Here is a 25,234-nt window from a genome sequence, read left to right on the forward strand (position 1 = left end):
TCGGGTGTTGGGGAGTGATTCATGGCACCTTCTAGCAGTCCTCTTCTAATCAGTAAAGGCAGTGTTGATTGTTTTACGTATATTTGTATTGAGACAATTGTCAGTCGCACAGCACTTACTCACTGCGGTTCTGAGAACCTCTGTTTTTCCCCATTCTCTGATTCTCCGTCACGACATTGTCTGCACAGAGCCATACTGCAGGAATGGTGTGCCAGGCCATGGAACCTGTTCAAAGGTAGTTGGCAGTTCAAGGTGTATACATGCTCCTTTAGCCCTGTATTCTGTTGTGCAAGAGTATGAATACTGCATCCCTTTCTAGGTGTCCCTCAGTTCCTCTCTCTGCCATCTGGAGCAATCATCAAATGTAGTAAAACATTGTATGTAAAAGTAGAAGGGGTTTTGGTATTTTCAAAAACTTTCTAGTTTTGATTTTAATTTCTTTCTTTGACTATGACTCCCATTAACATCGTATCAGAGCACCTCAGATCTTGGATGTATTCATCCTCTCAACACCTCTGTTTAGCAGGGAAGTGCTATTATCCTCATGGTACGGATGGGGAACTGAGATGCAGAGAAGCTAAGTGATGTACTCAAGATCATACCTGACGTCTGCTTCCTGTGCATTTCCCAAGACTGACAGTGCCTTGGACCTGACCACTGATCATCCTTCCTCTGAGACAAGACTTCTTCCAGCAGGAAGATTGGATTTTGTACTCCGCATGCAAGCAAGCTGCTTCACCCGACAGCGTGATTCCTGGGTTTTCTAGGTCGTCTTTTATTGGAGGAGGCCAAAGCCGTGTTAGAATCCAGGAACCCTTTCGCTCGGAAGTGTTGTGGCTCTAAGTGCAATTGGTGTTGAAGAGACTTGCTCTTACTTGATGTTGAGTCTTCCTGAGTTCATAGGATCTTGCTCTCTCACCCTTGTCTTAGGACTGTCTGCTCAGCCAGGAGTGTCTTGGCGCTGGGCTCCAATGGCAGTCCTACCCTATACAGTCTTTAAGGCCTGTCCTTTTTCCAAAGCCCTACATAACCACACTGAGGGAAGTGAAGTCACTTACCAGGGATATTAACATTACTGCCCCATGAGGCAGGATTAACTCTTTTAGGAAGCCCAGCAATCTGTGGTCTCTGGAAAGATAAAGATCAGGCCATCTCAGTTGAAGGAGAGTCTTAAATGCATCAGACTGTGCGTGTGCTCTTGTTAGAAGCTGGCTGACATCTTGTACTTGACTTTCCAGGGCTCGTTCGCTAGGGAAGATGGCAGCTTCAGATGCAAGCGTCCATAATATGCTCACACTTTCACAAACAGGGGTTCTCTCAATCCTGTGGCAAGAGCAGATGCTTGTTTTGGGAGGGGCCAGTGTTTTGACAGTGGTTGAGTTAGCAGTGCTCGTTAGCTCACCGCTGAGAATAACTCTGAAAAATTCAGGGAAAAAGAAAAAGCTTTCAAATATTCTCCCCTCCCCCCATTTTAAGATGAATTGCAAAGCTGGCTAAACTTTCTCCAATTTTGAAATTTTCATTTAAAAAAAAACCAAAAAAAAAAAAACCTTTTTTAGATATTTCCACCAAAGGTTTTCCTTTCCCTGATCTGCTGCTCTTCTCCCGAGGGCACTACTAACTAGCGTCCTGCAGCGTGCCCTGGGCAGGCAATTTCATAGGAGAGAAAAGGGGCTACCTTCTACAGAGCTTATTGTGGGTTACCTCCACAGAGCCACAATAATGCTTTCCTCCCCTGTGCTTCAAAGGTTAAAGGTACTGGAGGTAGAGAACAAATGACAGATGCTTAGGGGTTAGAATGCTTTATACCCTAGAACTTGAGAGGCAGATTGTTGCACGCACACCTGCCACTGCCAGTTGCTGCTTCAGTATTTTAGTTGTGTTGATCCCAGGATATTCAAGAGATGAAGTAGGTTGAGCTTACACAGAGGTCTTCTTCAGGTGACCTGAAGAGAAGCTCTCTAAGCTCGAAAGTTTCTCTCTCTCACCATCAGAAGGTGGTCTAATAAAAGATATTACCTCACCCGTCTGGTCTTAAGTTATTGCTGAAAATGGTAGTGTAAGAATGTTAGCTAGACATGTGATTCTAGGAGGCAATACATATGGAGAATAGAAGCTACTGGGGTAAATAAGCCCTACCCCTTCTTGTGTTTCAGGCAGAAGTCCTGCCTGATCCTGCGAGATGCGGAGCACCTTCAACTCCCATTATCTTCATCTGAAGTGAAGGGTACTCAGCACCTTGCAGGTTTGGCCTGTGATATCAAAGCACTGAAATAAATGTCAGTTCTTGAGTGGAAACGTCTTTTTACCACCTAGGGGTTATATAAAAAACAATGTTTAGTTCCATTCAGAGGCAAGTGGTACATTTCCTTTCAATGCCACTTCTTCTAGTGAACAACGCCACTTTTGTAAGTTAAAGGAATATTCAGGTTAGGAGCCGAATTGTAAATGTGATCTCTTCTTCCTTTTACAGATGCTCCAGGCATGCTCAGTCCAACACTTACCAGTCCCATACGCAGCATTCCCACCCCTTATTTCTAGCGATCCATTTCTTTTGCATCCTCCTCACCTCTCTCCACACCACCCTCCTCACCTGCCACCACCAGGCCAGTTCGTTCCCTTCCAAACACAACAGTCACGGTCGGTATGTATCATTTTTTACTATCTAAGTTTCCTAGAATATTTGTCATTTTTCAGCTGGCTTTATGGTAGGGGAAAGCGGGGTCATCTGACACTCAGTAACTCTTACAGGTTTTTGATGCTAGGGCAGAGTTTCCCAAGTAAAGTCCATGGCCCATAAGAATCTGAAATACAAGAAATTACATTCACCTTTGTTTTATTAGGATTTCCCAGACTACATGCTCTCTCGTTCCTCCTCCGCTCCTGTCAGTAGAGTCTGAAGTATGTTCACCTTTTTCATAGATTTCCTACTGCTCCTGCATTTATTCTTTGTCTCCTGGGAGCAGAAGAGAAAGTCTGAGTTCACCAGTGGTATTGGCTAAACAAAATGACAGGTTGCTTCCCAGAAAGAAATAGGAGAATGTGAGAAGTAATTTGCCCTCTCTCCTCTCCTTGCTCCAGTTACCTCACAGATATTTTTAAATTACAAATTTCAGCAGAACAGAGGAGAAAAACATAGTGCCTTTGGTCTGTAAAAATGCATTCCAGAGGACCTACATCCTCCTTGGAGAAGCCCCTCCACTCAGGGAAAGCTTAGTTGAGAGGGTAACAGCTCCATGATAGGGTTCCATACAGAAGGATCTTAGATGACCTTATTCTACATATTGCACCTAACAAAAAGTGAGACTTCATAATCTCCATGTATTAACTCTTTGGAGACTGTGGACATGTGCCCCTGAACATTTATTTGGCTGGCATTTTAGAAGATTCCAATATTCCATTAATAGATCAATACCAAGTAGCAGTTTCAGTGTGATTAAGTGTGAATGCTGAACCTCTGGGTCAGGTGCGGTGTTACACTCCGGTATGGTGTGGGTTGACCCATCCTGTGCCAGGTCCACAGAGTTACAATGATGCGTGCCATAGAAATGCCTACAGTTTAAACTTTTGTTCAGCAGAATAAGAGACCGAATTTCCCATTCCCTTTGTTCCTACAGCGTGGTTTCCTCTCTGTTGTGTGGTGCTAACTACCTGCAACCAAGGAAGTAAAGGGGTAGTTAGTGAGACAGTAGGAGTTAAGAATTTTAAAAATGTTGAGACCAAGATTGGTCTGATACTTGGGCTGATCTTTCCTAATAGAATATATAATATGGCAGTGCCTTAGATTAGCACATCTAGCCTCAACCCCTGCTATATGCTATTTATGAATTCCTCCTAAAATTGTCTTTTGTGCTGGAACGTGTCATGCTGCTGCTCTGCCCAGAAACGATTTAAAACCACACAGAACTGAAAATCTGTTTATTTCCAAAGTGTTTGCAGGGGAATGGGTAAACTGAGTGGTGCCGCCTCCTCTTGGGGTGCCTTCTACTCTTGGTCCTTTACTTTGCTGTTGGTGCCAGAGAGAGATGTACCTAAGCAGACTTATTGCCCTTTCATAGGCAAATAATTGACGGGCGGGTTTCTGAGGTTAAATGCAGCAAAGTATCACTGTGGGACTGATTTTAGCTTCTTCCTAATGAAATGGTGTCACAAGCAGAGCTCACCATTGTGAGGATTGCTGACTCTTGTGATACAACATACATATTCATTGGGTGTAATAACCTGATCACCCCAATAGAGGATTGTTTCCCAACTGCAAGAAGGGAGAGGAAGCCTCTTCTTTAACAGCTACAGGTGATCTCTGTCACGAGATAAACGGGGTATTTTAAAATGCTTTGCCTAAAAGCGATACAAGACTGACATGGCTATAAAAGCAACCAAATGGCAAGGCAGTGCCGATGGGTGTGTCCGTTAGTGCTTTTTAGTGTGTGGCGAGAGCGGGGCTTGGTAATGGTTCTTTCTTCACATGGAAACAATGAGTTTTCCCATAGGAAACATTTTTAACGTGCTCAGGCACATAGCGGAAACTGAAGGCACCTGGCAATATGTAGGTAATGGTTCTATAAGGAAATAGTAAAGAACTGGAACCGTCTTCGAGATAATCTTTAGATTAGGCACTTCTTTCTACTAAAGGAGTTGGTAATGAAGTTACTGCCCACCATATGCAGCCTACTGATTCAGAGGATCGGTATTAAAATACTCCAGGATTCCAGTAGTGATTTTATTTAAACTCTGTTTATTTTGCATACTTACCTGGCCCTCATAGTGCCTCCCACTCTTCAATGTGGTGTTGTCACAAGCTCCCCATGAGGTAGGGAAGGGCAATTATTCTCATTTTAGAGAGAGGGAGCGAAGGCACACGGAGACAAAGTGACTTGTCCCCGGGTCACGTGGTATCTGTGATGGAGCAAGGAGTTGAACATGGCTCACCTGAATCCAAGGCTAGTATCCTGACCATCCATCCACTCTGTCCTCTGACCGCACCGGAATCTTTTACTCAAGAACGTGCCTGACTGAAACATTTGGGTATTTCTGTGAACTCGTGATTTTCAAAGTATCTTAGACAGTTTTGGTGACCATCTCTGGTTGCTGACTTCAAAGGGTTATTTTTACTGCACACTGTGGCCAGAAGGACAAAAGGACTGAGTCTCTTGATAAGTCTTTCATTTGATGTTTCACAGCTCGTTTCACTCTAGTGCGTGAAGAGAGCAGGCTGCTGCTCATATTCTTAAGGAATTACAGTAACTTTCATGTTTAATTGCCAGTTTGCAAATGTCCTGACCTCTAAGTGATATTAGCTGGGAAATATTGCTATATACCAGATCAGGGGTCCCAAACTGTGGTATGCACACCCCTGAGAGTACGTGAGACATCTCTGGGGGTACATGGGAGAAATGTGTATTGGTGGAATTTTATTTATTAATTTTTTCATTTATTGCATTTTCATAATAGGCTACTCAGATGAAGCTTTAAAACTCTGGGAATTTGTTCTATAAAATATGGTAGTTAATTTACTTCAAGATGTACCAGTGAGAACATAGAGATGCTGACGTACGGAGCGCTCACCTCCAATCACCGTACAGCGTGGGTTCAATTGCCCAGTAACTGTCTAGTCTAACTGAGCTCAGAACTTAGGGGGGTTTTTTGGTTGTGTACGTCGCACTATTACTATATCGGTATGTAACTGTGAAATAAGGACAGATGGCTAATGACAGGTAGTGTTAAGAACACACACAGTGTGAGTGATGAGAAAGGCAGGGGTACGTGGGCAGCTGATGGATCTGGAAGAGGGTACACAGTAAGAAAAGTTTGGGAACCGCTGTAGTAGATCCTTATTAAGCCTTTAGGGATGAAGAAATGGTTATTTTTCCATTAGTGGTGGTGGTAGAAGCCGTGGACCCAGTCAGTTATATTTAATCTGTAAAAAGCTGACAGCAACTCAGGGAACACAAAGCTATAAGTTTGTTTCATCTGTGGGGAAAATTAAGTGTCTGTACTAAATACAGCAAACACTGTTTCTTCTCAGCCACTTCAAAGGATAGAAAACGAAGTAGAGCTGCTTGGAGAACACCTTCCAGTGGGAGGTTTTACCTACCCTCCATCAGCCCATCCACCAACACTGACTCCCTCAGCCCCTCTCCAGTTCTTAACGCATGACCCTTTGCACCAGGAGGTGTCTTTTGGAGTAGTAAGTATTGCTCTCAACATGTTCCTCTTACTCGTGCTATGCTTCTCAATTCATGAATACCCTGGCAGGAGTTTTTATTGTACATCCCAACCATTTTATTAAAAAAATCAGATTCCTGGGTAGACTAATGTTCTGTTCTGTTCGTTATCTGTTAGATAATGAAATGTGTTTAATCTCCACACCTAAACAAATCAAAGGTGATTTATTAGTGACATCATTTAATGGTTTCTGATAAACATTACCTGCGGAGAGCCTGTCATGCCAGTTGCTTAGAAAAGATTTTCTGTTCCAGCACAGTCCACTACTTCTGCAGTAGAAACTACACAGCCGTGGTTACACAGCTGCACTTGTTTTGGAATCTTGGGGTGTGCCTGCAGTGCAGCTGAGAGCACGCGTCCAGCTCTGGTAGACGTACACATGCTAGCAGCTATCGATAGCAGTGTAGTTGGGGGTAGCTCAGGCAATGGCAGGGGGTCCGGGTGGATTTGTACTCGGGGCTAACCTGAGCTGCTGCCTGCGCTACCCTGGTTACACTGAAGTTTTACCATACTAGCTCGCTCAAGCAGAACTAGCATGTGTCCATCTGCCCGAACTGGGCAGCACGCTCCCAGCTGCAGTGTAGACATACCCGGATTCGGTTCATTGGGTACGGTCCTGTTCCACAGCAAGGTGGATAAAAAACATGATTTTTTTAAAAACACATTTTTCCACTTAAATCATGTTACTAGTTCCTTACTTCCCATTTTATAGTCTTGAATTACTACTGTCAGCCATCTTATGCTGCTTTCTTCAGTTTTCTGGTTGCTAAAGAATTTCGAATTTTAACTAAAGATATTTCTTCTTCGAGTGATTGTTCATGTCCATTCCATTATAGGTGTGTGCATGCCACCATGCACAGTTCCCGGAACTTTTTTCCCCTTAGCAGACCCTGTAGGGCCAACTCTGGTGCCCCCTGGAGTCCTGTGCACATGCCGTGGTATATGAGGCACTGCTGGCCCTACGCCCCCTCAGTTCCTTCTTTCCACCCATGAAGGTTGCTGGAACTAGCCTTGCTCTCTGCAAGTGCCATTTCCCTTGTTTGAACTCTGTTATTCGAAGTACTTTAGTTAGTTTTAACTAGTGTTAAGTGTAGTTAGATAAGAAGTCCCTGAGGGACTTAGAGCAGCCGGGCCATGCCTCGGTTGCCCGGATTTAAGCCGTGTGCCTCACCCGGCCCCAGGAATCCTGGTGGTAGATACAGCCAACCAGAGGGACAGGCAAGGTCAGCCAGGTTCCACTCCCAAGAACAAAGACAGCAAGAAGCTGGACTTGTTTGGGAGAATAATTTATTCAACGGCAGCGCTGCAGTTCAGGATTGCCAACCATCAGGCCCTTCTGGGTAGATACAATTTTAATTTGTGAGACTCCCTCAAGGGGTTCTCTGAGGCCCTGCCCCAGGACCAGGCCGCGGACTTTAACACAATCGTGGATGAAGGAATTACGGTGGCTAGGGCAGTGCTCCAGGCATCCAGTGACGCTGCTGACTCGGCAGGTAGGCCATAGCCTCCGCCATTGCCACGAGGAGGTGCTCGTGGCTGCAATCCTCAGGCCTGTCCCAGGAGGTGCAGCAATCGATTCAGGACCTCCCCTTTGATGGGTCGGCCCTGTTCTCTGATCAGACCGATGCGAAGCTGCATGGTCTGAAGGACTCCAGAGCCACGCTTCGCTCCTAAGAAACTTCACACTTAAAAAGCTTACCTATACTGGAAAGGACAAGTCTAGGGCCTCACTAATATACTTATTCTGATACCAGCACAAATTCATAAGCAAATAGTCTATTCTATGTTCACAACTAACCTCACCTTCCAATAGGTCAAACTTCCAGTAGTCAAGAAAGCTGAATGGCTTTGGCCAAGCTATGCTTCTCTCTCAGGTTTGCAAGTCTGAACCCATTAGGACTTGTGTTCTTAAGTCACTTTGATGCTTTTGAAAACCCTGCCCTTGGGTGCCTCAGTATGGGCTTAGTAGCCTAGTGTTAGGCTAATTTTGAAAAGTTTGGCCTTTGTATATAAAAAGTTCACAATAATTTTGTTAATATATTGCAAATGTAAATAACTTTTCACTGTTAGCTTTGAGCAGTTTTGTTTTGAAGTGACCAAGTTTTAGTAAAAATACAGTTTTAGCCCCTGATCGTGCAGCCACTTCTGCACTGATTTATCTTTAAGCACATAAACAGTTTCATTGAAGTCATTGCATAGATTGATGTATCTGCGTAAGTGTTGCAAGGTCGTCAGAGCCTTCATTTTCAGTATCTTTTTTGCAAATAATAAAATAAAATACCCACCATTAGTGGCACTTAAGGAATATTATAAGTTGGCTTTTAAATTTTAATCACGATGCAATATCACAAATTTTCAGATTAGTTTTGCAAAGCTTCAATCTGATTTAAATAAATTATTTTATAAAAATAATTTAAATCATGATTTAAACTGCCTTGATTTAATTTGCGGCACCCTGTTGCCTGTACTACTACGTTTATGTGTTTTTGGGAAAAATAGGGTTTTCTCAAGTACAAAGATCTGCTTTTAAAAGTTGGGAGGGAGGGGAGCAGTGTGAGCATTTTGGGTTTAGCAAATTCTAGAAGTATCAGTCTTCCATAATACCTTAGATGTGTTGATTTGTACTATTTGGGACAGGTAGAAGCAAGGACAGGGAAGAATAATCTTTGAAGCCTTATGAAGTATGATAAATGACTCCTAAATGTTAATAAAATATATCCAGTATTTTTTTCCATACAGACAGTATCATACTGATTTACTGAAAAGTTTAATAAAAGTTTGATGCTACTTATGTGAAATAGAAAAGTATTTAAAAAGTAATTAAACTCAAGGGAATGGCTCTATTTCTGATTTTCTTGTATGCATTGACTTAGACATAAGAGTAAATGAAGACACGCACAATCCATTTTGATAGTGTTGCTACTTATGTTATAATAGAGGATAAAACTAAAGCTTGTTTTGGGGTAGAAGTTTATTTTTAAAAGAGATGTTTCTGGTGAAAGAATGAGGGTGCTATAATGTGTGAATGTGTCAGTTGTCATAAAGTCGGTTTTATATATGCATATATATATATATTTTGTTTGTACTTAAATTCTCAATTAAAAAATGGAGGATCAGGTATTTTTTATGTTTTCTAGTAATTGTAGTTCATTTGCCTGGATGGCACAAACATGGAAGGATGACAAGGTGCCACGACAGTCCTTCGGTGATCTTTCCCTTCAATAAATATGATTCAATATCTTTTAAATGTCATTTCAAAATAAGTGGCAAAATTTTACCATGTTTACCCCATTTTAATAGGCAGAGTAAGAAATGTTTGCACAATGATACAGAGGAGTAGCTTACTCCCATTCCCATTTGGGAATAAGCTATACCAGTGGTTCTCAACCAGGGGCACGTATACCGCTGGGGACACACAGGGGTGTTCCAGGGAGTACATCAACTCATCTAGATATTTGCCTAGTTTTACAACAGGCTACATTAAAAAGCACTAATGAAGTCAGTACAAACTAAAATTTCAAAACAATGACTTGTTTACACTGCTCTACATACTATCCCCTGAAATGTAAGTACAAGATTTGTATTCCAGTTGATTTATTTTATAATAATATGGTAAAAATGAGAGAGTAAGCAATTTTTCATGAATAGTGTGCTGTGATACTTTTGTATTTTTATGTCTGGTTTTATAAGGAAGTAGCTTTTAAGTGAAATGAAACTTGGGGTATGCAAGACCGATCAGACTCCTGAAAAGGTACAGTAGTCTGGAAAGGTTGAGAGCCACTGAGCTATGCTATTATAAGGCACCCTTATGCTAGTGTAACTGTGTCGACAGTAAGGGCTGGTCTACACTACACAGTTAGGTCGACATAAGGCCGCTTATGTTGACCTAATTATGTCATTGTCTACACTACAGCCTTCCTCCCACTGATGTAAGTGCCCTACTACCCTGACATCCTGACTCCATCTCCACGAGAAGCCCAAGGCTTAGGTTGGTGTAGTTAGGGTGAGGCACTGTCCCCTTAGGTCAGCTGTTGGCTGTCCTGTCAGTTTCACAGCAGGAGCCATGAAATTGACAAGAAAGCTGAGCAGCTAGAGCTCAGCTGCCCTGTGCTCCCCTGAAGAGCTGGTGGCTGGACCTGGCTCCCACTTGGGAGCCTGGGGCAGTCTTATCAATTTCACGTCTCTCTGAGCCAAGAAATGGACATGGCTGCCCGACTCCCTGTGGGGAAGGGGCTGGAGGGTCCGGTGGGCCAAAAGCCGGGGCAGCTCCGTGGTGGGAGCTGCATGGAGCTGAGTCCTGGTTCTGAGCCCCTCGCACTGCCTTTCTGCAGTCAGTGGAAACATTCCTGGTGAGGACGCAGACCACTGACAGAAGGGCATGAACCACTGCACTAATTGCTGCGGTGGCTGTAACCCTAACGTAGGTCTGCTTAGGTGTGTAGAGTGGACATGCCCTAAGGCTTGTGCTGGTGTAACCATATCAGTAGGTCGTAAGATCACAACCCTAACCAAAATAGTTACTCTGGTACTAAGTCTGTTTTCAGACCAGGCCATAGAGGGATTTTAAAGACCGTTTGGCATGGGTTTCCTCTGTACGTCGTATATCTCTGTCATTTCATACAGAATGGTGGACGCTGCGTGATTGGGAATCATTGTTTCAACAACAAAATTGTTTGTGTTTGAATAAACTTTAATTTTGTTTGATAATGCATTTTAAAAATCAGTGCCAATATTCCACATTTCAGTTAATGTACGTGTTCTAGTCAATTGTGCAATAAAATACTAACGCTTTTCTTCATTCTCACAGCCTTATCCACCCTTTATGCCTCGAAGACTCACAGGGCGCAGTAGATATCGATCGCAGCAGCCAATACCGCCACCCCCTTACCATCCCAGCCTGTTACCATATGTGCTGTAAGTCTCATGTGCAGCTCTTTGTAGCTTGTTTTTTATATACTTTCATTTTTAAATGATCCATTCAATATAGGCCTTTATCCTGTCCTCAGCCCAACACTGTAGAACCTGTTCCCTTTCAGGCATAGCATGTAGCAACACCTGTTGTTCTTCTTTGAGTGCTGGTCTCTATGTGAATTGCGTATGTGGGTGCATATGTGCACCATGCACCAGAGCTGGACCTGTTTGAAGTAATCTCCGTCGACCCACGCACGACACGTGTCCCATAAAGTGTGTCTGGGTCTTGTGTGGCTGCGCAGGTCAACGCCCCCTCAGTTCCCTCTTACCGCCACATGGCAAGTTGCTTGTAACTTTTTCAGATGTTTATCTTTCATATCCAAATTTCCCACATTTGGACTCTGCCCACAAGCAAAAACAGTTGAGCTGCTTTCAAGGATGAAGAGTCTTAAAAAATACAAACACTTGCTATTCTGTTTTTAAGTGTTTGCATCCTCTTGCAAACAGTGCTAGTCCTTCAACAAGGAAATGCTAGAAATGTGAAATTGGGCAGGAACATCGTCTCAAAGTAATTCATGGACATCTTCTTGATCCTGTGGTGGAAGGATCAACTGAGAGTTGGTCCATCCATGACAGTGCATAAAATATACTTGTGTACTAGACTTGTATACTCTTTTGTTGTTATGCAAGTACAGGTTACGTTCTGAAATGTCCTTGCAATGAGATAAAAAGTGAAGTGTTTATACTCAGTTCAAACCCAGAGCTCTTACTCAGGGGGTAAGTTGCTTTGCTTGGTTTGAAACAGTTCATTAAAAAATAATGAGGGAACATTATGTGCTGTTACTTTTCTTATTGACTGAACTACTAATCTGTTGTAGACACTGATCTTCTGTACTACACCCAACCAGCCATTTCTTTAAGGAGGGTGGGGAAGAAGCGAAATTCAAGGATTATGATGGGCATACGAGATTGGGTGTGGGGCCTTTTTTTGTTGGAATCAGGAGACTGAAGTCCAATTCTATGTGCTCTGTATGTTCCGTGCACGCTGCATTTATTCTTGAGCTGAACATAAAATGTTTGGAAAGAGAAGATGAATATTTTTATCCCTTCTTGTATCTGAAAGACAGCACTGGAAAGGAGCTCATCGAGTCTCAAGTTTTTTGTTGGATTCCCAAACCTCCAGTTTCTGTCCGTGTGTGCGCTCTGCAGTTCCAGACTGTGCTAAATTACACTGAACAAATGATCCAATGAACTTGAAAACTTGAGATTGCACATACGTGTCAAACTCCCCCATGCCATGCCCTCCTGACTTCCCCATCACTGGTGACTTAGCAAAGTCTCCATGCTATAGTATGAACCCAAATTTACAGTGCTGTAGAGATCTTAACTTGTGAATTTCCTGACTCTCTGCAGTAAGTGTTAAACTCTAATGATAAATTACCTTAATTTTGGCACACATATTGCTTTTTAATTTAAAAAAAAAAAAAATTAAAACCAGAAAAATGAGCATCCCCCAAGCTTGATCTAATTCCCCAGATGCAGAAACTCCTCTGTCTCCTCCCTGGGCTAAGTTCCTGTAATATATACACGTGTGTGTGAATGTTCAGTGGGATCTGTTCTCATAATGTGCAAGTAGGTCCACTTGCACACTTAATTACATGCATTTGTGAATTAGTGCACTGAGGGTTTTTGTAGTGCGGAGCCACATCAAGTTTGGGGTTACTTGTCTTTGGCCATTTTTTGTTCTATTTTAAAAGCCAAACCGATTGAAGCCAGAAATTCTGTTCTGAATTTTAGTTATCAATGTAATGATGCTAGTTAGGAGGTAAGGTTTCTACAGGAACGTTGGCTCGTATGTATCTGAGCCCTAACCATATAAATAGCAATAAAAAATGTTATAGACTCTGTCTCAAATGTGTCATGTTTTGGAGTTAACTTTGCTGTGAGTATCTTAATTGTTGAATTTTCTGAATTTTAATCCTTGACTTCAATGCATAAATTTAATATTTCCATTTAATCTTTAAATTATATCCATTTTAATAAAGGAACAAGATTGCAGGTGGAGAACATTGGGCATAACTTTGCTGAAGGAATTGCACATTGTTTTGGCAAGCTGTTTAATTTTATGAATAGTAAATCCTGTCCCTGATTGTTCTTGCTGCAGATCAATGCTTCCAGTGCCACCTGCAGTTGGACCAGCTTTCAGCTTCGAATTGGATGTGGAAGATGGAGAGGTGGAAAACTATGAGGTTGGTTTATAAAGTTCAAATATGTTTGGGGAACCGTAGTTTAGTTAAATGATGGAAAGATAGTCAACATAAGTTCCTCAATCTTTTTTTTTTTTACCTTCTAAATAAGCATAATGTCTGTATGTTACTGAAAATGGAATCTAGAAACACTATTTTTATGCCTGTTGAATGTTAAAAACTAAGATGCTACAACTTTTATTTTGTGCCTATTTCTTTCAGATCCCTCCGTCTACTAATATTTAAATTGCTCAGCTTTTCATTCTAGATGTCACTCTTTCGTGCATTTTAATTGATTTTTAAATATTTAACAAAAGTATGTCTTGTGCAAATAATGTCGTCGTGCGTTTTACATGACTTGCTAATCACTGTTAGCTTTACACAGTAATGCTAACATAGGATAAATTCAGCTACATGTGAAACATAATGATTACAAAATTCCCTCACACACTTTGTTGCCTTATTGTTAAGATTACTATGATAAGTAACAAATACTGGAAAAAATACATACCAAGAAAGTTACAGGTTAAAAACCCTAACCTTTGAAGTATAGAAATACGGTATGAAAGTTGTGAACTGGAAGAGTATACAAATATGCAAATAAAATTTCAGTTGATACAGTCTCTATACAAATCTTGATGTGAAAATAAAGCAGTAATCCATAATAGGATGCACACTTAGTGGCTTATTGGTTCAGGAAGTGCCTTCAGAAGTGCACTGGTAACTAACTACCTAATGTACAACTTGGGGTAGCTTACTGCTATTACAGTACAGCCTCATTCTTTTTAAAGCCATTCTTCTCTCTCCGTCCCAGTATTCGGGTTATAGTTCCTCCCAAGTAGTAGATGGAAAGTGTAATGCTGTCTTAAACTTTTCTTTTCCCGCTCCTCTCCCGCCCCCCATCCCTGATACATTCCTAAGCTTAGAAACCCACTTCTCCCTTTTCCTGTTCCCCAGAAATCTCGCTGCCTTAGTAGTAACAGATAGTGTTTTTGGTTACTTATTGAAACAATCAGGCTGCTATTCTAGTGTGGGGTTTTGTTTGCTGCTTTTTTTCCCCAACAAAGTGAGAGTTGAAAGGGGGAAACAGGTCTGACAGGGAGAAGTGAAAGGGATAAAGTTGTTTTTCTTCCTTGAGTGCTTGCTCATGTCCATTCCATGTCAGGTGTGTCCACATGCACCGGTGCCGGAGATTTTCCCTTCATTGGTATCCGTAGGGCCAGCTCTAGTGCCTTCTGTAATGGCACGCATATGCACCGGTATAAGGGGCACTGCTGGCCCCCCTCCCTCTCAGTTCCTTCTTACCGTGAGAGACGGTGCTGAAATGTCCTTGCCTCGGCAAGCCTTCTGGCAGTGGTTTCATCTGTCGATTTAGTGTACGTAGTTTGTTAGATAAATTAATTAGTTAGTCAGTCCCCCAGGGACGGGGCATGCCCCACTCCCTCGGCTTCAAACTATGTGCTTCGTGTAAGAAGCCCATGCCCATAAACAATTCTCACCAGAGCTGCTAAAAGTACCTGGGCGAGACTCCCGTTCGAGATAAGTGCAGGATCTGCAGGAACTTCAGACCCGCACTAAAAAGGACCGGGACATCTGGTTAAGAGCATCCCGATGAAGTCTGCTCTCAAACCAGACTCTGAGCTTGGCCACTCAGAGTCCACGCCCAACACATCAGTGTTAACTCGAAGTGCCCCACCAGCACTGAGTTCATCACGGCACTGGTCACCATCCCATGCCGAAGAAGCAGCACAAGAAGCTGCATGCCAGAAGAGGGCACTCCCCGGCCCCTACCAAGGACAAACGGGGAGCCGGGGATGAGCCTCAGAACAGATGGATATAAACTGGCCATCAGGAAGTTTATATTTAAAATTAGATGTAGGTTTCTAGCCATCAGACTGACGTTCTGGAATAGCTTTCCAAGGGGAGCAGTAGGGGCAAAAAACCTAGCTGGCTTCAGAACTGAGCTTGATAAATTCATGGAGGGAATGGTATGATGGGACAGCCTAATTTGGCAATTAATTGATCTTTGACTATTAGCGGTAAATATGCCCAATGGCCTATGATGGGATGTTTGATGGGGTGGGTTCTCATTTACTACAGAAAATTCTTTCCCAGGTGTCTGGCTGGTGAGTCTTGCCCACATGGTCAGGGCCGATCACCATATTTGAGGTCAGGAAGGAATTTTCCCTCAGAGCAGATTGGCAGAGGCCCTGGTGGGGGTTTTTTGTCTTCCTCTGTAGCGTGGGGCATGGGTCACTTGCTGGTGGATTCTCTGTACCTTGAAGTCTTGAAACCATGATTTGAGGACTTCAATAACTCAGTCTTGAGTTAGGGGTCTATTACAGGAGTGGGTGGGCAAAGTTTTGTGGCCTGTGTTGTGCAGGAGGTCAGACTAGGTGATCATACTGACCTTAAAGTTTGAGTCTGAGTCTCTGACTCCTAGCAGGTAGGGGTACCCAGCGCCTATTGGACCTATGTCCCTCAACAAATATCTCAGGAAGCTGAGGTTCCATAAAGTCTCCCATGCCTCCATCATCCCCTCCCTGGATCCTGGAGACTGGTATGCTACCCTCAACCTAAAGGACACATACTTCCCTATTTCAATTTTCCATGGCCACAGACCATTCATGGTGGGAGACAACCACTACCAATTCACAGCTCTCTCATTTGGCCTATCAACAGTGCCAAGAGTGTTCACAAAATGTATGGTGGTAGTCACAGCCTACCCCAGACGTCACGGAATACAAATTTACCCTTACCTCAACTGGCTCATCAAGGGTTGCTTGGAAACTCGGGTCTGGCACAGTGTCATAGTACTGTGGGCTGTCTGCCAAGAATTGGGTCCGTTGATAAGCAAACAGAAATCTACATTGGTACTGATGCAAAGAATGGAGTTCATCGGGGCAGTCCTCAACTCTGTCTGGGCCGGAGCATTTCTGCCACAAGCCAGACTTCAAAATATGTCAGAGCTGATCACCCAGGTCACAGCTCACCCCCTCACTGCAGCAAGGGTTTGCTTCAGAGTGGTGGGTCACATGGCAGCGTGTACCTACATGGTACCTTATGCAAGACTGCGCCTCAGACCTCTTCAAATGTGGCTAGCATTGGTTTTCTCCCCAGCGAGACACAGCTTGGACATGATTCTTACGATCTCGCCTCGAGTTCTCACTCCTTTGGCATGGTGGACAAACCTGCCCATGTAGGAAGAGGGGTTCTATTTGTGGCCCCTCACCCGACACTTTTCTAGGTATCTGATGCCTCAGACCTAGGGTGGGAAGCCAACCTTACTCCCTCAGGACCCAAAGCCTCTAGTCCACAGAGGAGCTGACATTACACACACGTCAGAGAGATCAGGGCAATCCGTCTAACCTGCAAAGTATTCCTTCCCCAGATGTCAGGAAAGGTAGCATGGGTGTTGATAGACAATATGGTATCAATGTATTATGTCAACAAGCAAGGAGGAGCGAGATCCTCTGCCAAGAGGCATTCCGTCTATGGGACTTCTGCGTGGAACACATGATCCACCTCAAAGCCTCACATCTCTCGGAGGGTCAAGAATACATTGGCAAATCACCTCAGCAGGTCCTTCTCTTCTCACCATGAGTGGTCCCTGTACCCAGACAGAGTCAAGATTATCTTCCAGAGGTTGGGAGCTCCACTGGTGGACCTGTTCACAACCAGACAGAACAGGAAATGTCACCATTTCTGGTCCCTGCAAGGACCCGACAGCGCCTCATTTCCTGACACATTCCTCCTGCAGTAGTTGGGAGGCCTGATGTACGACTTTCCACTGATCCCTCTCATCCACAAAGTCCTCATAAAGATCAAGAGGGACAAAGCGCGGATCATAATGCTTGCTCCAGTGTGGCCCTGTCAACACTGGTTAGGCATGTTGCTGGACCTGGTGGTGGCAGCCCCTTGGACGCTCCTAGACTGTCCAGACTTGATTTCACAAGATCATGGTCAGCTATTACATCCAAACTTCACCCCCTTTCAGCTGACGGCATGAATGCTGCATGGTTAAGCCTCAAGGAGCGAGCTTGCTCCACTCAGGTTCAGAAAGTCCTGCTGGAAAGCAGAAAATCCTCTACTAGAGCTACTTACCTGGTGAAGTGGAAACGCTTCTCCTGCTGGGTGGTGGAATGAAACATCTCCCCGAGCCAGGTTTTGTTTTGATCCATTCTGGAGTATTTATTCCACTTGAAACAGCACAGCCTGGTGTTATCCTCAATCAGGGTACACCTGCTGGCTATGTTGGCCTTTCACCTGCATATCTGGGGCAGATCCATCTTCTCTCATGAAATGTTGGCCAGATTCCTGAAGGGTTTGGAAAGGCTTTCTGCAGGTCAGATACCCGGTTCCCCCATGGGACCTCAATCTAGTTTTGTCCAGACTCACTGGGCCTACCTTTGAGCCCATGGTGTCCTGTTCGCTTCTCCACTTATTGTGGAAAGTTGCCTTTCTGATGGCAATTACATCGGCGAGGCAAGTCTCCGAAGTCAAAGCTCTAACATCGGAACCTCCCTATACTGTGTCTTATAAAGTTCAGCTGCGCCCTCACACTGCATTTCTATCAAAGGTGATATCGCAGTTTCATGTCAACCAGGACATCTTCCTGCCAGTCTTTTTTCCAAAGCCTCACAGTTCTAGCGAAGAGAGACACCTGCACACCTTGGACGTCAGGTGAGTGCTGGATTGAAAGAACTAAGCCCTTTTGAAAATCCATGCAGCTCTTCGTCATGGCTGCCAAGAAAATGAAGGGTTTGTCAGTCTCATCACAGAGGAATTCGTCCTGGACCACCACCGGCATCCAGACTTCTTACAAGCAGGCAAAGATCGCACTTCTGCCGTTCTGACGGCCCATTCAACAAGAGCACAGGCTTCGTCAGCGGCTTTCTTAGCTCAGGTTCCAATACAGGACGTTTGCAGGGCCGCTACTTGGAAGAGACATGAGCAGCAGCACAACTCAAAGAACACCAGTTACGGAAGGTCAGTAACCGTTTTTTCTCCCCCCACCCCCACTAGCACATTTTCCTCAGATGCTGCCTCTGCCATCCCCCACTCCCTCTTCTAAATTCCTGAAATCAGCTGCCAGTTCAAGTTCCTCCTGGCCATTTTCAGAAGGCCACACATTTTCTCAAATCTTCTGTTCTTGATTTTTGAGTTACTTCCTCTTACAGTAGCTCTCCCCCTGCACCAGTTCTGCTTTTCAGATTGACCTTGGCAATAACTGGTCAAAATGTTCATCCTGCACAGCAGTCCTGTCTAGTTCTATTCTGTTCTGCACTAAGAGTGAGGGGAGCACCTCAAATTCTAGTCGAAGTTAGTAGTTTCTTCCTCTGCCATTGAAGGCATTGTGCCTCAGTCGTCCTAGCTGGTGACATGTATGCATCCATAACAACTGCTTTGTTTTCCTTCAGACCTGCAGAGCTGACATTTTGCCCTAAGTGAAATTAAGCTCGTGTGTTAGAGAGCTGCTGTGTAACTCCAGCTGCTGTACCCTTGCTCCTTCTCAAGCTGTTAAGTCCTCCAAAGCAGAGTGATCTGTCTCTCCTAGCCAGCTCTTCCAGTTGCCTGCCTCTCCTTTTTCTTGATCCGTTTCCTCGGTGCTGTGTCCTAGCCGTGGCACAACATTTCCAGCGTGGTATGCGAGCTCCCCCGAAGCAGTTGCCATGCCAGTTACAAGAAAGGATGATCTTGTGGTTAGGACACTAGGATGGGACTCCGTGAAAGCCAAACCTGGGTCTCCTACTGCCACATACTCACTTCATGAATCTGAGTAATTCACCTAATTTTTCTGTGCCTCAGTTACTCTGTTTGTAAAGCTGAGTTTGCTGCTTCCTCACCTCGCAGGGGTGTTGGGGATAAATTATTTACACGGGAGAAGTATTTGGATATAGTGCTCCATAGTGAAGTCTATACATGAATTCAGATATTTCACTGAAAGAGTCTGCCTGGATCAGTGTGACTTCTTCATTCCTTGGAAGCTCAGCACAAAATCTCCATACTTGAATTTGGCTAGCCAAGAAGTGGGAGCCAAAAGTGTTGTCCCTTTAAACTGTAGGTCAACCAACTAGACAGCAATATGCCGTCAGCTTGGGCAGCTGTTTCCTCTGATTATTCATGCTATTATTTCATCTTTTTTCCTTCTGAAGCAAATTATTTATTATGCTGTGAGTGCACCTACAGGGCAGATTAAGAACTGGGTCATGATATTTTTGATAACCTGAACAGAGGTTTCTTATACAGTTCAAAAAGTACTTACCTGGGATCAAACTCTGAAAGGAATGTTTTCCAAGAGCCTGTAATTGTGAGGGAAGGGGAGATATAGATTCTCAATTGCTCTTGCTTGAATTTTGACTGAAACTATACGGTGGGGTAGTGATGACTGTCCAAAGAGATTGCAGTTGTAATGGAGCTGGAGTTCCTTTGAACAATGAGTTTAAAAAGCACAAACTCCTTATTCTGCAGGCCCTGTTGAATTTGGCAGAACGATTGGGAGAAGCCAAACCACGAGGACTGACAAAAGCAGATATTGAACAGCTTCCATCTTACAGGTTCAATCCAAACAACCACCAGTCAGAACAGACTTTGTAAGTGCATTGCTTTTGCCTCTCAGTTTAAGATGCATTACTGATATCTTTTGATCCTTCTAGATTGGAGTCTACAGTTGTCAGTATTGTAACACAAGTATGCAAAATGCACATCAAATGGTATGTGCCTTTTTAAATGTTCTAGCCCAGCTAATAATTATCCTGACTTTGAAAGCTCATGCATTCCTACTTGAAACTTGGGATGTTTTAAAGTTCAAAACTTGGAACAAAATTTTTAAAAGTTTCCAAGTTCTTTATTCAGTATGCTACATTAAAGGGACATCATCAACTTGAAATTTACCTTCTATCAAAAGTCATTTCAGGCACTGTCCCTACCTCAGAAAGCCCTTGCCAATTTTTGTGGTTTACACATTTTCCTGTTTAGTCTGTATAGCCTGTTCCCATTTATCTAATCTGTTGGGAAGATCACACAAACAAAAGGAGAAAATGATTAGGAGGCAGTGAAAGTGACCATACACAAAGTGCTGTCAAATATATAAGGTAAACAAACTGCAGGAAAAATATTCTCCTTTTTCAGTCTTCTAGTTAACAACAGTCTTAAGTTTGAACTTGCAGCAATGAGGAGGGAATAGATTTTCAGGTGGAAATGTTTTGGGGTTTGTTTGTTTTTTTTGTTTTTGTTTTTTTGCTTTAAGTTAACAATGTCTCAACAATGAGGAATCTGTTTTAAGAAAACAATATGACTGAACAGAAATATAAATTAAAGGGGGAATTTCTTTATAAAAAAAAATAGTGAACTTTGGATCAAATTACCCTTTTGAGGGGGAGAAAAGTGGCAACTCATAATTTGCCTCTTTTTATATTTTTATACCAAAAAACTACCCTAATGTTAAAACTGAATGAAATGTGCTTAAGGGATTTGCACTGACTGTAGTCTTCAGCAGTCCAATGCAAACTTTAATATTCTTATGAATTACTGTAATAAAATCTTGCATGTACTATTGATTGGGGTGATGAAGATCCTGTGTCGTGGGAGCGTTAGGGAAGGGCTATGCTGAGGTATCAAGCCAAGGTAAGCCACATTGGAGCAGCTCTTAGTTTACAGTGGCACTAGAGTTACTGTCTACACTAGAGTTTTGTATCCATGCTGCCACTCCATAAAGGTAGCTATACCAGTACTAAAAACCCCTTTGCAAGCACAACCTATACGTTACCTATAGAATGCTAATTTGTTGTTATTGAATAGCAAATATCTTTAAACTCTGTAATCTTTTTTTAGGTGCGTAGTATGCATGTGTGATTTTGAGTCAAGGCAGCTACTTAGAGTCTTACCTTGTAACCACGAGTTCCATGCCAAGTGTGTCGATAAATGGCTTAAGGTAAAAAAAAATCTGTTTGAGTGAGAATTTATAATAGCCTACTTTGTAGTTGTTTGTTTTCAGTTGCATTTCATCTCTTATTTCATCTCTTATTTCTCCTTTCTGATATTTAGGCTACAAAAAAGCCAACAGACTGAAAGTGCTGCCTCCTTTTGCTATAGCAATATTTTCTAATAGTTGATGAAGGGAAATTATGTAAAGTCTATATCAAAATTAGTGTTGTTTAAAAACTGACGTGAAGAGAATGATCTTGACTGACAAATTTAATTGATTTTCAGTTTGATGTAACCATGCCTGTATTAACATAACTTTACGATAAAGTAGGACAGTTCAAAGTAGAGTGTAAGTATGAGATTTCTGAGTGGTCTGAATACTGCTTATGTCTCTTGCTTAAGCAGAATTTGATATTAACTGAAAGTGAAACTACCAAAAATCTTCCTACCTCTGATTTTTATATAAATGTCAAGTCTGGGGGCAGGGAGAAAAATATATAACTGATACCATTTCTCACAAAATTCAGACTTTACCCATGAAATAAGATACATATCTTTCAAAACAAGTTTTTAAAAAATAGGAAGGTACTAAAAGCAGGACAACGCCTATGATCAGAGGTTAGGGCAGTACCATACAGAAGGTGAAAAGTGCAGGCTACAAATAGTTAGGTAGAAGATGATATACAGAGACAGGTCTCTGCAAGCTGCATTATCCAGACCTACTGCCAGAAAGGTATTGTTTCCCATCTTGTCTCACATTTTTAGTATTTTATTCTATTCAGATTCATTTATTCTCTATTTAATCTGTTCCATAATATATTTCTGGTTAAAGCAACCCAATGAGAAAGACAGAAATAAACAGAGAGCCATTTGTATGAAATAAATGTTCTGCACCCGAACACTGAAGTGTTATGATAGTGTATGAGAACTAGAAACTGAAGTATAATGACTAATCTTTTTATTAGCAAACTAAGGCCATGTCTATACGTGCAGCATGTCTGGTGAAGATGCTCTACGCTGACGAGAGAGAGCTCTCCCATCGGCATAAATAAAACCTATCTCCATGAACAGCAGAAGTTATGTTGGGAGAGGCTCTTCCACCAGCATAGTGCTGCGCACACATTTACCAGTCCCCATGCACTTGTCACCTGGGCCAAATGTGTGGGAGGTGTCCATGCTAGACCTCACAAATGTGTTAAGCGCTTCAAGCTAATTGTCAATTTGAAAGTCTAGTGAAGACAAAGCCCTAAGAAAACAGTATAGTGAAAATCAGATTTTGAAAATGTTTCCAGTTTCAATAATCTAAGGTGATTTATTTAATTATAGATCAAAGGATTTGAAGATGGTGTCCTTTAAACACCTTAAAAATCACTTCAGTAGAAACGTTTGTACCTACTTTTGTTACTGGTAACATCTCAAGTTTGGCTCTACACTTGGGGTGGGGGGGCGAAGGTTACCAGTATAATAGTGTTGGTTAATAGTGTGAGGTGTTTTTTGGGTTTTTTTTTTTACCAGAAGTTATGCTGGTATAGGCCCTAATGTGGACGCAGTTATACTGGTATAGAGGTGTCTCATAGCAGTAGAGTTTATTACGCTTCCCAAACTGGAATAAGGTATAGCAGTGGTATAAGCACTTTTATTTCAGTATAATTGCATCGACATGGAGTGGAGGGATGTTGCCACTTTAACTATTTCAACATAGTTAAAGCAGTAAAACTCTAGCGTAGAGAAGCCCCAGGTGACTGTACCTGTAAGAGATCAAAAACTAAATATTTTCCTTTTTTGTCCCTTTTATATTCTATGTGCATTTGACAGCTTTCTTTGTCTGTAGTCAATTTCACTATATTCTTCTTCGAGTGATGGTCCCTGTTGTATTCCACGGAGGGTTATATGCATGCACCCACTCTTGCTCAGCCTCATGGTTTTGCCTGATCGTGCCCCCAGTTCCTTCTCACCGCATGGTCTGAGTCAGAGCCTCAACTTTTCTCTCGTCTCTTGTGATACTTTTCTAAAAAGACTGTTTTATTCCTGTATATAGTTAGTATTTTGTTACTTGTAGTCATTTATTGTTACTAGTGGTAGTTTTTAGGATTTTAAGGACTTTGGGATGCTGTTTTACTGGTCACCGCCCCCCCCCCCAGCACCCACGCCTGGGTACTGGATCATGCCAAAGATCATGCCCCCCTGCGCCTCCTGCCTTTGCTTGTTCTTGGTCAGTGACAAGCACCAGCGCTGCCTTTACTGCTTGGGGGAAGCGCACGTTGCATCCAGGTGCAGTATCTGCCTCTCCTACCCAAGCTGCACCCAGGGAGGCTGGGCTCTCTGCCTCAAGAAGCACCTCATGGAGGTCACCAGGAGGCCACAATCCGATCCAGGCTTGGCCTGAGCAATCTATGAGCACACCTCCTGCCACAGAGCAACCACTGGTACCAGTTCTGTGGACCCCATGCCAGGGCCTAGCCTGTACATAAACATAGCAGTAAGTCTTTCTCCAGACCAAAGACGGATACTGCTCCGATCACTAGTTTCAGCCACAGAAAAGTGGCGCATTCCAAGGCTCACAAGCAGAGTTAGAAGCCCCACGCAACATCAGATCTGCCCACCGAGCCATGAACACCTTCCAGATCAGCACCACTGAAATCCAGGGAACCTTTAGTTCCAAGGCAGTTCTCTGTTTCAGCTCCGGCTCTGATTGCAGAGCTCATATCACTGACACTGGCGATGTGCTCCGCAGCAACCACTGGATCTGCCTGGTTGGCAGTACTGGAATCGGGGCAGCAGTATCCACTGTCAGAACCTTCCCACTCTGCTCATGAGGAGTCTCCGATCTCACCCCTTCGGCTGTCATCGAGAGTAGATGTTCAGCACTGTTCTTGGAGGATGCACCAATTAGTCCGACTTAGCAGGATTGCCAGAACCGGAATGATCCCCCTCAATGTTCCCTGATGCCTTGGTGTCTTCAACTCCCTCTTCATCCCTGGATGACTGCTGCTAATTACAAGAACTGCTATGTAGGGTGGCAGATATACTGGAGGAAGTACAAGAAAAGCAGCAGCAGCTGCTTCATATCTTACATGCTTTGGTACCAGCCGGAGTGGCTCTGCTGATCAATCATGCCATTCTTCAACCAGCACGGACTGTTTGTTGCTCTCTGGCTACCTGCACCCTCACCCCCAAGCAGATGGAGAAGTGTTACTATGCCTCTCTGAAAGGGTCTGAGTTTCTCTTCTCTCACCCCCACCTCCTGATTCCTTCTTCATTTACGCAGTGACAGAACGGGGCCAGTAGCAGCACCTGCACTCCCCCTTGGCAGGCGAGGAGGGCAAGCGAATGGACTTTCTGGGTTGCAAGATATCTGCCAGCCTCCAATTTTGCATTTCCAATTACTTGGCTATTTGCCAAGTATGACTTCAAGTACAGCAAGTTGGTGGACCTCGCAGACAAACGGCCCTAGCAGGATCAAGCTCGCTTCCAGGCTATCCTACATGAGGGGAAATTGGTTGCGAGGACAACACTCCAGACTGTGGTGGATGCGGCGGATAGTTCTTCACGCACAACGGCTACAGGGATTGTCTTGCAGAGGGAGTTGTGGCTACATTTGATAGATTTCCTGAGGGAAGTCCAGCCCAACATAGAGGACCTTCCGTTTGATGAGTCTCATCAGTCAGAAAAGTAACAACTCCCTTCACTCCCTCAAAGGCTCTAGGGCCTCTCTCTGATCCCTGCATATCTACACACCAGCACCCAAATGTAAATTCTACCACCTGCCTCCAGCGCAGCGATTTAGAGTTCTCCAGTTCTTCCATCAGCAATCTTACGAGTCTCCTTGCAGTATTCCAGTCCCATCCTCCTTTTCCTCTGCTGCAGATCTTTGATTTGTGGTGGTGAAGGATTTGAAGGCGCAGTTGATCTTCCCAGCCTTTTAT

At 43.3% G+C, this 25,234-nt stretch overlaps 1 protein-coding gene across 4 annotated transcripts in view; it reads left to right on the forward strand.

Annotated features, from left to right (window-relative positions):
• The window catches only part of RNF38 (ring finger protein 38), a 178,474-nt gene that overhangs the window by 147,520 nt on the left and 5,720 nt on the right, over window positions 1-25,234 (forward strand). For 3 of the 4 annotated variants that reach the window (XM_067553363.1, XM_067553364.1, XM_067553365.1), the window contains 6 exons: window positions 2,474-2,644; window positions 6,026-6,187; window positions 11,033-11,139; window positions 13,301-13,385; window positions 19,854-19,975; window positions 21,216-21,315. In XM_067553363.1, the coding sequence (XP_067409464.1) occupies window positions 2,474-2,644; window positions 6,026-6,187; window positions 11,033-11,139; window positions 13,301-13,385; window positions 19,854-19,975; window positions 21,216-21,315 (747 nt within the window). Of the gene's footprint in view, window positions 1-2,473; window positions 2,645-6,025; window positions 6,188-11,032; window positions 11,140-13,300; window positions 13,386-19,853; window positions 19,976-21,215; window positions 21,316-21,428; window positions 22,042-25,234 lie in introns of all 4 variants that reach the window. The other variant, XR_010920773.1, reaches the window with a different exon arrangement.

This window comes from Emydura macquarii, unplaced genomic scaffold, assembly GCF_026122565.2.
Source record: "Emydura macquarii macquarii isolate MOO-44397 ecotype Brisbane River unplaced genomic scaffold, CSIRO-AGI_Emac_v2 contig_1451, whole genome shotgun sequence".
Taxonomy (NCBI): Eukaryota; Metazoa; Chordata; order Testudines; family Chelidae; genus Emydura; species Emydura macquarii.